Raw genomic sequence first — 13,176 nt, 5'->3', positions numbered from 1 at the left:
CATCTAAGAGTGGTTGGCTCTGTGTGGTGGCTATGATCATTGTCTCTCTGGTCATGATTAAAGTATTATTTTATTATTTTAATTTATTATTTTATTTGTTATTTATTATTTTATGATTAATTATTTTTACATTATATTTCATTATTTATAATTATTATATTATTAGTGTTATTTATGTATATTTAATAAAAGAAAGAGAATTGAGGGAGTGAGATCCTCCCATATACACACACACTGAGAAAATCTGCAATAAGTCTTGGCACTGGATGTAGAAGTTGTCTGGAAACTAGAGAAGAAAAGATTTGGAATGGCTATTATAGGAATTAATTGAAAGAATTCGCTTCATCTACAGTTTCTTTTTAATATGCATTCTAGAATTTTCAGCAAAGTGTATGACTAAAATCCTTTTGATTTTCATTATATTTATAAAGTTTCTTTCCAAAATGAAGTCCCTGATGGCAAGTGAGATGTGACCTTTGGCGAAAGGCCTTTCCGCACTCCTGACATTCGTATGGCTTCTCTCCAGTATGAATTCGTTGATGTTTAGTAAGCTGGGTCTTCTGGCAAAAGGCCTTCCCACACTGTTTACATTCATAAGGTTTATCTCCAGTGTGAATTCGCCAATGGCGAGTAAGTTGTGTTCTCCCACTAAAGGTCTTTCCACATTCATTACATTCATACGGTTTCTCTCCAGTATGGATTCTTTGATGTCGTGTCAGTTTTGAACTCTCTCGAAAGGCCTTTCCACATTCCTTACATTCATATGACTTCTCTCCGGTATGAATTCTGTGATGGTAAATAAGAGAAGAGCTGTGTTTGAAGGCCTTCCCACATTCATTACATTCATAGGGTTTTTCTCCAGTGTGAATTCTGTGATGAGAAATACGGGATGAGCTGTGTCTAAAGGTCTTCCCACATTCATTGCATTCATATGGTTTCTCTCCAGTATGAATTCTGCGATGTTCAAGAAGTTGTATACTTTGGCCAAAGGTTTTCCCACATTCCTTACAATCATATGGTTTCTCTCCAGTATGAATCCTGAGGTGGAAAGTAAGAGATGAACAGTATCTAAAGGTCTTCCCACATTCATTACATTCATAGGATTTCTCTCCAGTATGAATCCTGTGATGAGAAGTAAGGGATGAACTGCATCTAAAGGTCTTTCCACATTCATTACATTCATAAGCTTTCTCTCCAGGAGGAGTTACCTGATGTTCAATAAGTTGTAGGCTCTGGGAAAAGAACTCCCCACAATCATCAGATTTATTCTGGTTCTCTCCAGAATGAATCCTATGATATGAAGCAATGGATGAGTCAAGGCATGTGGCTTTCCCACATTCATCAAATTCACAAAGTTTCTCTCCAATACAATTTCTTTGATATTCCATAAAAGTAGAATTATGGCCGAACGATTTTTCACATTCATTATACTTGGAAAGTATCTTCTTTAAGTAGATATCACTGTTTCTTCTTGGGTCTGAATTGAGTGAGTAGCTCTTTTGATCTTTATCATACTTGTGGAGACTTTTTTCTACTTCTTTCCCCTGGTGTGGAGAATGGACTGGCCATAAACCAAACCATTTGTTATAGTCATTGCTCTTCACTACATTGAAAGGGTTTCTTTGGATGACTTTTACTTGAAAATGTTTCTCTTCATTGTTCTGCTTCCTCTTTAATCTGGCTGTACATTCACATGACTTTCCCAATTTGGAGTCACAGCTGCTTTCACTTGAGAGTCTTTCCAGGGATAACAGATCCATAGAAATGCCCGTCTTTGGAAGTTTAGGCCTCATCTCCCAGGCTGAAAAAAACAAGTCATGTCAAAATTTTCTATTGTCATAGGATTAAGTACTGTCACCTGTATGTCTTCCAAAAACAATTAGGGTAAAACTTCAGATGACTAGTCAAACAAAACAAGTACCATATGTTGGTAGCATTATTTACAATGTTTAAAAGGCTTTCTTAAATAGCATCAGAATGATCTTGTAAGATAGCAAGGTCACTTGTTTCATTTTCTAAATGAGGAAACAGACTCAGTGCACCAGTGTACCTATCTTCCCACAAACCCTCCAAAACTGACCTCCAACATTCTGTCATCTTTGCTAACTTGCTATATATCAGGGGAAATCTCAAAGTTCTTTTGATTTTCATTTCTCATTTCTTAGTGATTTGGAGCATTTCCTCACATAGCTAATAAATTTGCAATTCTCTTGAGAGCTAATTGTTCCTATTCTGTACCTACTTACCTATTAGGGAATAGATTTTGGCCTCATATATATTTAATGTGAGATAGAGATACATAGACATGCCTGTCAATTGTTTGTATATCATAAATATCAAACCCACAGCAGAGAAATTTAATACAAAGGCTATTATTGTCATTTGACTATTTTTCTTATCCTAGGGGCATTAATTTTGTCTGTGAAGATTTTTAATTTCATGTAATCAGTTATCTACTTTATCTTTTATAATTTCCTTTCCCTAGTTTGGTTAAGAATACATCTCTAACTCACAGCTAATATTTTATTATGTGAATATTCAGGTTGTATGTCTATTTTAAACTTATTGTAAAATATGGTATAAGTGTTGATTTAAGCATAATTTCTATCAGCCTGCTTTTCCATTCACCCAGTCATTCTTTTCAAAAATGGAGTCCTTTAATTTATGGTTTGTAATTTATCAAACACTGGGTTATTGAGTTCCATTATTTCTGATTCTCCTTTGTCTGGTATGTTTCGTTGATTTATTCCTTTCTTTCTTAGCCAATAATAAAATGCTTTAACAACCACAGCTTCATGATATAGTTTGATATCTGGAAGTGCTATTTTGCCTTCCATTCCTATCTTTTTTCAGTGATTTCCCTTGATAACACAGATCTTTGAAAGATCAGCTGAACATCCTCATCCAACCTGTTTCCCTCACTCACTTGCACATCTGCATCTTGGGTCTTCTTCCTCTGGCATCCAAGGTGCTTTCCCTTGCTCCAACCTGGAAATCACATCTGGTTTGGAAACAGCAAGCCCTGCTCAGAAGAAAAAGTAAAGCACTAGAGTCAGAGAGCCAACTTGGAAAACTAGACTTTATTCTAGGAACAATGGGAATAGTAGAAACCCCCAGAGAACTCTACAAAAGACCTCTGGAGCTATTCTCTACTGTGGCCCAGAGAGGAGAATGGAAAGTTTGAAGCATAGATTTGAACTTAGAGAAAATTAGGTAGGTGGGCCCAATCCCTGAGAAGATGGAAACATTTTACACCTTTGTAATCTGCCCTAGGGTTTTAGGAGAGAGTCTCTGACCCGGGAGGACAGTAGAAGAGGTACAACTTAAGACAGTGGTTCCCAAACTTTTTTGGCCTACTGCCCCCTTTCCAGAAAAAATGTTACTTAGCGCTCCTGGAAATTAATTTTTTTTAAATTTTAATAGCAATTAATAGGAAAGATAAATGCACCTGTGGCTCCACTAGATCGCTGCAATACCCACCAGGGGGCGGTGGTGCCCACTTTGGGAATCACTGACTTAAGACGATGTGAGTAAGCTGCCCAGCTTCCACGTGTACAAAACAACTAATGTTTATCTGAGGAAGGCAGCACAAGTACCAGGCCTCATACCTGCAAATGTTTTGGAAAGTTTCAAACAAGTGACTATGGGAGGAAGCAAAGACCATCTAAAGGCCATGTTCTGAGTCCCAGTGGGAGTTGTCCTTACCCAGGTCAACAAGATTCCTGTAGTTCTCCAACATCACCTCTTGGTACAGCTCCTTCTGAGAAGGGGCCAAGTGCCCCCATTCCTCCCAGGAAAAGTCCACAGCCACATCACTGAATGTTACCAATTCCTGAAACAGCACATACATACGAGGTTACCCTCGTTAGGAGCAGATTTTGTGAGGAACAGATCCCTCACTTCCTTGGTACCTAGGTTTATATTCATTTCTGAACCAGGGAACTAAACAGTAATCCTCAATGTGCTCTAAAAGGTCTGAGCTCACCAAAGTGGGCATTCACTTTAGCCACCCATCCCTGGCTGCCTAACCCATGTGAGTCTTATCCATATCCTCCCATAAACTAGCTAATGGTAAACATTTATTAAGCACCTATGTTTCAGGCACTGCGTTAAGTCTAGGGATACCAAAAGAAACATGCCAAAAGAGATGCTTTCAAGGAGCCAACAATTTAACAGAGAGGCACAGGAAATAAGAGAGGCCAGGGAAGGCTTTCTGTAAGAGGTGGGAATTTAGTTGAGACTTAAAAGAAGCTGGGAAGGTCAGTAGTCAGAGTGGAGGAAGGAGTGGTTCAGATATTTTCAGAGAGAATACCTGGAGCTGAGAATCATTTCTGGAACAGCCTGGAAGTCAATGTCACTGGATTGAAGACTGTGTGTTGGGCAACAGGGTGTAAAGACTGGAAAGGCAAGAGGGGGCTAGGATATGAAGGTCTTTGAATACCAAACAGAGCATTTTGTATTTTCTCCTGGAGGAAATAGGAAGTCATTAGTATTTAGTGAGTAAGGAGGTGATGTGACCCACATTTTAGAAAAATCACATCAGTGGTTAAATGCAGAATGATTCAGAGTGGGGACAGATTTGATGCAGAAAGCCTTGCAGTAATCAAAGTATAAGGTGATGAGATCCTGTACAAGAGAGGAGACAGTGTCATAAGAGAGAAGGGGGCATATATGAAAGATGTCAGACCTCGGAAATATTTTCGATTTGGGAAAGTGAGAGATAGTGAAGTATTCAGGATGGCTTCTAGGTTGTGAGACTGAAGGACTGAGAAAATAGGAGTGGCCTCTATAGTAACAGGAAACAGAGGAGGAGGGTTTTAGGGAAAAGATAAGAAATTCTGTTTTGGACATAATGCATTTTTGATGCTTAATAGACAGTCAGTTTGAGACATCTGAAAGGTCACTAGAGATGCTTCAAGACTGGGGCAGGAAACAAAGATTTGAGAATCACCAGAATAGATGGTCCATAGGAATGGCTAAGATAACCATGTGAAGTTGTATAGAGTGAGAAAAGAAGACTCAGGACAGAACCCCAACATTATGGTGATCGAATACTATTGTGCTAAAAGGAATAATGAACTGGAGGAATTCCATGTGAACTGGAAGAACCTCCAGAAATTGATGCAGAGTGAAAGGAGCAGAATCAGAAGACTGTACACCGAGACGGATACACTATGGCACAATCGAACGTAATGGACTTCTCTACTAGCAGCAATGCAAGGATCCAGGACAATCCAGAGGAACTTATGAAGAAGAACACTATCCACATCCAGAGAAATGTGTTAGTTAAAATCACCTGGGGTTCTATTTGGAAGGATTGAACCTCAATATAGTGTTTGACAAACTTCTGTGGACCTGTGGGGGTCCTTAAAACTACATTTCCCGTGGTCCAATGGGTTTCATGGGTTTCCGGTTTTGAATGAAGTATTCAAGGTGAGGGACTGTTTGAAATTAGGGGGAAGTGACTTGGAACTTCCTCTTTAGTTACCGGAGCTCGAGGAGAGAGGAAAGTAAATGGCTGAGGTGAGGTTGGAATAGGTTTTTCTTACAGGCGCGTGGTCAGTTTATCTCTATCAGCATGGCTTTTATTAAAATACTATTCTCCCTTTTGATCTCGGCCCTAATCATTTTTTTTTTTTAACCCTTGTACTTCGGTGTATTGCCTCATAGGTGGAAGATTGGTAAGGGTGGGCAATGGGGGTCAAGTGACTTGCCCAGGGTCACACAGCTAGGAAGTGGCTGAGGCCGGGTTTGAACCTAGGACCTCCTGTCTCTAGGCCTGACTCTTACTCCACTGAGCTACCCAGCTGCCCCCTCGGCCCTCATCATTTTTAATAATAACAGAAAGAACTGTGGAAGCAGAAATGGAGAAGAAAAACAACTGCTTGATCACATGTTTCGATGGGGATATGATTGGCGATGTAGATTCTAAGTGATTACTGTACTGCAAATATTAATAATATGGAAATAGATCTTGATCAATGATACATGTAAAACCCAGCAAAATTGCTCCTTGGCCACGGGAGGCGGGAGGGAGGAGGTGGGAAAGAACATGAATCATGTAACCATGGAAAAACACTCCAAAATAATTAATTAAATAATTTTTGAGCAAAAAAAAAAAAAACACTGGAAATACTTAAATGGACTGTTGCAAAAAGAAGTGAACAGACAAGGAGAAGGCTGCACACAACAACAAAATTGTATATAATCAACTATGGAAGGCAACTATTTTCAGCCATGCAAGGATCCAAAACAACTCCAAAGACTCAGATGAAAAATACTATCCACTGTCAGAGAAAAAACTGATACTCTGAATGCAAATCAAAGCATCTTTTAAATTTCTTTTTCTTAATTTTTTTGGTATGTGTGATGTCTTTTTCCACATGATGAATATGGAAATGTGTTGCATGATAACACAGGGACAACCCACATCAAATTTCTTATCATCTCAGAGAAGGAGGGAGGAGGAGAATGAGGAAGAGAGTTTGTATCATAATGTATCAGAAAATAAATGTTAAAATTATTTCTAGGGGGCAGCTGGGTAGCTCAGTGGATTGAGAGCCAGGCCTAGAGACGGGAGGTCCTAAGTTTAAATATTGCCTCAGACACTTCCTAGCTGTGTGACCCTGGGCAAGTCACTTGACCCCCATTGCCTATTATCACTCTTCTGCCTTGGAACCAATACACAGTATTGACTCCAAGACAGAAGGCAAGGGTTAAAAAAATTTTATTTCTAAAGGTAATTTGGGGAGAAATACAATAAAAATATTACTGGAGGGGGAAAAAAAGAACCCCAACCTGAGGAAGTGACATGACCAGATCTACATTGTAGAATGGATTGGACAGGGACAGATTTGAGGCAATAAGACCAGCAATCTTTCTATGGTTAGAGAGCATGATCTGGAGAAGATCCAGCAAAGGAGGCAGAGAAGCAGTCAGAGAGGTAGGAGAAGAACCAGAAGAGAAGGGTGTCCTGAAAACCTAGAGAGAAGAGAGCATCAAGGAGGAGAGAGTGCTCAGCAGTGTCAAAAGCTGCAGAGAAGTGGAGAATGAAGAGGTCACCGGATGTGCAACCCTGAGAGCAATGGTCACTCTGGAGAGGGCTGCTTCAGAGGGATGATGCGGTTGGAAACCAGATTGCTTAAAAGGGTTAGAGAGAGAGTGAAGGAGAAGAAAGTGGAGGCACCAGTTGTAGACAGCTGGAGGAATTTAGCTCCAAAGGGCAGAAGAGACAGGATAATAGAAGAGAGGTTTCTTTCTGATGGGGGACACAGAGGCTCGCTTGTAGGCAGTAGAGGATGGACCAGCAAGGAAGGAGAGATTGAGGAGAAATGAGAGTGGGCATGATAGAGAAAGGAAGCAATCTGCTGGAGGCCACGGGATGGAACCGGGCACTTGAACAAGTACGGAGGCTGAGGTCCATCCCACGGTCTGGGGGCCTCCTTCAAATCCTCGGGATGGTGGCGACCTGGGATGGCTGGTCCATCCAGTGCTGGGGCAGCCTCTATCAGCCTGCGGCCTTGCCACAGCTTGTCTCCATCCGAGGCTTTTCTTGGCTTCTTCCGCTCCCTGCTCCGCCCTCTGCTTAAGCGCCAGCCCTGAAAAGCAGGCCCCACCCGCCCCGGGCCAGAGGGAGCAGAGCAGAGCAGACCCTCCCCCGTCAAACAGAGACCCTCCGGGGGACCCCTCCGAGCCATGCCCGGGCTTGGGTCCAACCCCCGAGCCCAGCAGCGCTTTTTCCCGCCTTTTTCTCACCTGCGGGGCCTGGGCAATGGGATGCTCCGGACCCACCATGTCCTCCTGCAGCTCCGGGTCCGGCTTCGGGGCGGGCAGATCTGGGGAGAGGAAGGATGCAAAGGGTACAGAGGGGGCAGGGCAGCCGGACCACGCCAGGGACAAAGTCTCCCCGGAGAAAATGAGGCCAAGCCCAGGACTTACCCTGCATTGCTGATTGGCTTCCAGGACATGCCGGACCCCACCAGACGTGAACAGAGCATGCGCAGATGTCTTCCCAGCTCCTCAGGATCCAACTTCCTGCCCAGACAAGGTAGCAGGGCTCCACCTAGGCCCCAGGCTAGGAATGAGGGCGGCAAGAAAGCAGCTCAGATTAGCAAGGGCAAAGGTCGCTGAGGGCGGTGCTGAGAAAGGAACATGACCGGAGGAAGTGACGTAAGCCGCATAGGAGGAAGTGACTGAAGCCTTGGGAGGACACATTCTAGAAGGAAAAAACACAAAAACAGCCTTCTGTGCGCGCATGCCCAGGAGCAGATCCTCCCCCTCCACCTAGAGGCTGGACCTGCTGCTCCTTCGAGGATCTCCACATTCTGGGTCGGTGCCTAGAGCCCGGGCTTCCCTCACCCTGGGATACCTGGAGGGAGCCAGAGCTGCCGGGGAAGGGCTCCTCGCTGGCTCCGGAGAAGGAGCGAGCAGCGTTCACCTGGGTGAACCCGACGGTGTGGGGCCCCGGGGGAGGTCCCGGGAAGCGTTGGCATGACGTCCCCCTGGCTCCAGTGACTCCAGTTGTGACTCTCCTACCGGAGTCACATAGAGCCATCCCAGAGGCGCGCTGTCCGGCCCTTCCCTCCCCCTATCCCCGGATGGCCTTCCAGGACCCTTTTCCATGTCCACTTCAAGGGCGGAACTCGCTTTCTGCCGCCCTCCCTCCCCGACTTGTGGCGAGACCAGAGGACTCATCCCTCCTCGGTTCTCTCCCAGCTGAGGGGGAGGGGGTCAGTCTACCTCTTTCACCTCTACTTGTAGCCTTTCATCTCCACGCTGGAATGACAAAAGCTCCACTGTGTCCTCTCTTATAAAAGATACCGATTGACTTCCAGGAGAACATGCAGTTTGGTCCAGAGAACTGTCCACTCCACTCCACTCCCTCCCTATGGGCAGGGTCTGTTCTTTGTTCCACCTCACATCAGCAGTTCCTTGGACAGAGGTTGGCCCAAGGCGGGCCATTTGTGGCCATGTGATGAATGATGAAGCTTCCTAATTCTCAAGATTTTTAATCCTTTATCCCCTGTGCTCTATATATTATGTCCATTGATCAACCACTCTATTTCTTATCCATTACCAAATTGTTTTGATGATTCCTTGCTTGGCAATGTAGTTTGAGGTTTAATACAGCTAGGTCCACATTCTTCACTTTTTTTTTCTCTTATTCTCCTGGTAGTCAAAACCTTTTGTTCTTCCAGATGATGCTATTTTTTCTAGCTCTGTAAAGGAACTTTGTTATGGCACTGAATAAGTAAATTAAGTAGTATTGTCATTTTAATTATATTGGCTTGGCCTACCAAAGAACAATCAATATTTATCCAATTATTTAGATTTCTTTGTGTGAAGTATTTCAGAATTGCATTTCTATAATTTCTATATAATTTCATACCATCTGCAGTTATTTTAAATGGATTTTCTCTTATCTCTCATTGCTGGATTTTGTTGGTATTATATAGAAATGCTGATAATTGTTATAGGTTTATTTTATACCATGCAACTTTGCATAAAGTGAGTTTTGCTTCTTCATTGTCTATTCTTATTCCTTTGACTTCTCTTTCTTGTCTTTGCTATAACTAGCATTTCTAGTACAATACTGAGTAATAGTGGTGCTAATGGACTCCCTTGCTTCAATCCTGATATTATCAGAAAGGATTCCAGTTTATCCTCCTTACAGAAAATAATTGCTCTTGGATTTAGATAGATAAGTTATCTTTTAAAGAAAAGCTCTATTTATTTCTTGTTTTGTTGTGTTTTCAATAGGAATGGGTATTATATTTTCTCAAAAGCCTTTACTGCATCTATCAATAATGCATTTTGTTATTTTGGGGGAGAGGGTGTTATTTATATGATCATTTATGCTGATAGTTTTCCTAACATTGAACCAGCCCTACATTCCTGATATAAATCCAGTCATGGTGTATGATCTTTGTGATATATTGCTGTAATCTTATTTTAAAATTTTGCATTAATATTCATTAAGAAAATTGATCTATAGTTTTATTTCTGTTTTTACTCTCCCTGATTTAAGAATCAAAAACCATATTTGTGTTACAGGACTCCTTTACCTATTTTTTTTCCCCAAAGCTTACTGGAACTAATTTTTCTTTAAATGTCTGGAGTATTTACTTGTAAAACTATCTGGTCCTGATATTTTTTTTCTTAAGGAGCTCATTGATGGCTTATTTAATTTCTTTTTCTAAGATAGAGTTCTTTTAAGTATTCCATTTCCAAGTCTGTTTATCTAGACAGTTTATATTTTTGTAGATATTCATCTTTTTTATTAAAATTGGGAAGGCACTAAAATTAACAAATGTGGGAAAAGGCTTTCTTTAAAAGAATAAATTTTACTTTGAATTTTAAAAGGAGCCAGTAGGTAAGCAAAGAAGCCAAGCATTCCAGGGTCTTCTTGACTTTTCTATTACTGTTGAGTGTCACTATCTTTCCAGTCACATAGGTTTGAAACTTAGCTGCCATCCTTAACTTCTCACTCTAATAACCCCGCCTCCTCACCACATCCAATCAGTTGTCAAGTCTTATCATTTCAACCTTGTTAACATCTCTTGTATATACCCCCTTACCTCCTCTGACAGTGCTGCAATCTGATGCAAGATTTCATTAACCCTATGCCTAGATTACTGCAATAGTCTTTTGGTTGGTCTCCCTGACTCACCTCCCCACTCCTGTTGATTGTCCACTGAGCTGTCAAATTCATCTTCCTAAAGCTCATGTCTGATTATGTAATTCTATCTTATTCCTATTCATTAAACTGCAGTGATTCCCTATTACCCCCTGAATCAAATATAAAATCCTCATGTTTTTAAAGTCCCTCAGAACCCGGCCCCTCCTGTCTTTCCAGACTTCTTACAGCTCACTAACTTACATATACTCTATAATCCAGGAATACTGGTCTTCTTGTTCTTCAATTTGATGACTGGTACTCCAAAAGGAAGAGCCTTGTCTAATGGCCAAAAAATGGGCAATCAGTAGATAAGCTAAATGCTATTAATCTTGACATTTCTTAGAAAAAGTTATAGTGCAGTAAGAGAATGGTTCATAGGCAGCCCATGGAGAGAAAAATGAAAGAGGTGGTGGAGTGGGTTTTCACTTAATGTCAGAGCCACAAGAAACATGATTTCATGGAACATTTAGTCATTATATATTGTAGTATTAATGATAAGTATTTTCAAAAAAGAACCACCATGAAAATAAATGCAGTTTATTCATCAATATTGCCTACTGGGGACAAAGGGGTAGAGAAACTTATGGGGGTCTTGATAACGAGGCTCCATATAAAAATTCAGAATTCCCAGTCCAAAAATTAAAAAAAAAAAAAAAAGACTGGGAAAATGAGCAAATAGCAAAAGAAATTCTTAACCCTTGAAATTTTCTTTGGGTACAAAAAGAAAACTACAGAGCCAACAGGGGATGGTGAAATCCAAGCAACCATATGCAAAACTTCAAAGAAAAATGGGAATTGGTCTCAAGCTTTGGAAGAATTCAAAAAGGAATTCAAAAATCAAATAAGACTTGTTGAAGAAAAGTGGGAAGAAAATGGGGAAAAATGAAAGTAATGCAAATAGAAAATAATAGCTTAAAAAGTGAATTTGGTCAATTAAAAAGAGGCCCGAAAATCCAATGAAGAAATGAATGCCATGAAAAGTAGAATGCACCAAATGGATAAGAATAAAAAGGTCCTAGAAGAAATTCAGTCTTTAAAGATTAGAATTGGGCAAATAGAAGCTAATGACTTCATGAGACATCAAGAAACAATAAAACAAAATCAGAAGAATGAAAAAATAGAAGAAAATGTGAAATATCTCATTTTAAAAAATTGACGTGGAAAACAGATCCAGGAGAGATAATTTAAGAATTATTGGACTACCTGAAATTCATGACAAAAAAAGAAGCCTAGACATCATATTACAAGAAATTATCCAAGAAAACTGCCCTCAATATTATTCAACAAGAGGGTAAAATAGAAATTGAAAGATTCCACAGATCACATCTGGCAATTAAGTCCCCAAATGACAATGTCCAGGAATGTTATAGCCAAGTTCAAGAACTCCCAGCCCAAGGAGAAAATACTGCAAACAGCCAGAAAGAAACAATTCAAATATCATGGAACCCCAGTCAGGATGACATAGGATCTGGCAGCTTCCACACTGAAGAACTGGAAGGGTTATAATATGATATTCTGAAAGGCAAGAGAACTGGGTTTACAACCAAGAATCACCTACCTATCAAAACTGACTATATTCTTTCAGAAGAAAGTATGGTCATTTAATAAAATAGAAGATTTCCAAGCATTCCTAGAAAAAAAGACCAGACTTAAAACAGAAAATTTGATGTCAAAATTCAAAAGAAGCATAAAAAGGTAAATAAAGAGGAAGAAATTTAAAGACTTCCATAAGGTCAAATTGTTTATATTCATATATGGAAAAATATCTGTAACTCTTTAAAAAATGTTATCATCATAGTAGTTAGAAGAAGTATACATAGAGGGGTGTGGTGGTAAGCTCTTTGGGATGATATGCAAAAAAACTAGGGGTAAAAAAAGGATTGTACTAAAAGAAATTGGAAGATGTAAAATGAGGTAAGTTATACCACATAAAGAGGTGTGTGAACGGGGGTACTATTACAATAGAGGAGAGGATGAGAGTGGTGATGGCTAATACATAAACCTTAATCTCATTGAAATTAACAGCCAGATTCATTTGGGTATAGAATCCTACCTTACCATATAGAGAAATAGAAGGGGAATAAGAAAGGGGGTGGTGGGAAGGGAAGTAATATAAGAGAGGGGAAAAGAGGGAAGTGACTAAAAGCCAAACACTGGTGTGGAAGAAGAGTGAAAGAAGAAAGGGTAGGATTAAAAGAGAAGATCAGGATGAAGAAGAATACACAGATATCATATGGTAATCATAAATGAATTCAAATAGGATGAAGTCACCCATAAAATGGATGTGGATAGCAGAATGGACTAAAAACCAGAAATCTTGCCACATGTTGTTTACAAGAAACACATTTCAGGCAGGTAGGCACACAGAAAGTAAAACTGTAGCAGAATCTGTTGAGCTTCAACTGAGACAAAAAAAGCAGAAGTAGCAGTTATGATCTCAAAGCTAAAGCAAAAATAAATCTGATTAAAAGAGATAAGGTAATTACATCTTGATAAAA

At 40.4% G+C, this 13,176-nt stretch overlaps 1 protein-coding gene across 1 annotated transcript; it reads right to left on the bottom strand.

The window, feature by feature from the left end:
* Nucleotides 1-205: 205 nt before the first annotated feature.
* On the bottom strand, nucleotides 206-8,492 carry LOC123230532 (zinc finger protein 383-like). The gene is made up of 5 exons (XM_044656667.1): nucleotides 8,369-8,492; nucleotides 7,756-7,835; nucleotides 3,706-3,832; nucleotides 2,927-3,022; nucleotides 206-1,801 (listed from the first exon to the last, which is right to left on the bottom strand). The coding sequence occupies exons 1-5, from the start codon at nucleotides 8,490-8,492 to the stop codon at nucleotides 381-383; spliced, it is 1,848 nt and encodes a 615-aa protein (XP_044512602.1). The 3' UTR covers nucleotides 206-380.
* Between the last annotated feature and the right edge of the window lie 4,684 nt (nucleotides 8,493-13,176).

The sequence above is a fragment of the Gracilinanus agilis genome, chromosome 1, assembly GCF_016433145.1.
Source record: "Gracilinanus agilis isolate LMUSP501 chromosome 1, AgileGrace, whole genome shotgun sequence".
Classification (NCBI taxonomy): Eukaryota; Metazoa; Chordata; class Mammalia; order Didelphimorphia; family Didelphidae; genus Gracilinanus; species Gracilinanus agilis.
The sequence above is the reverse complement of the archived record's forward strand: the minus strand, read 5'-3'. Positions and strand labels throughout refer to the sequence as shown.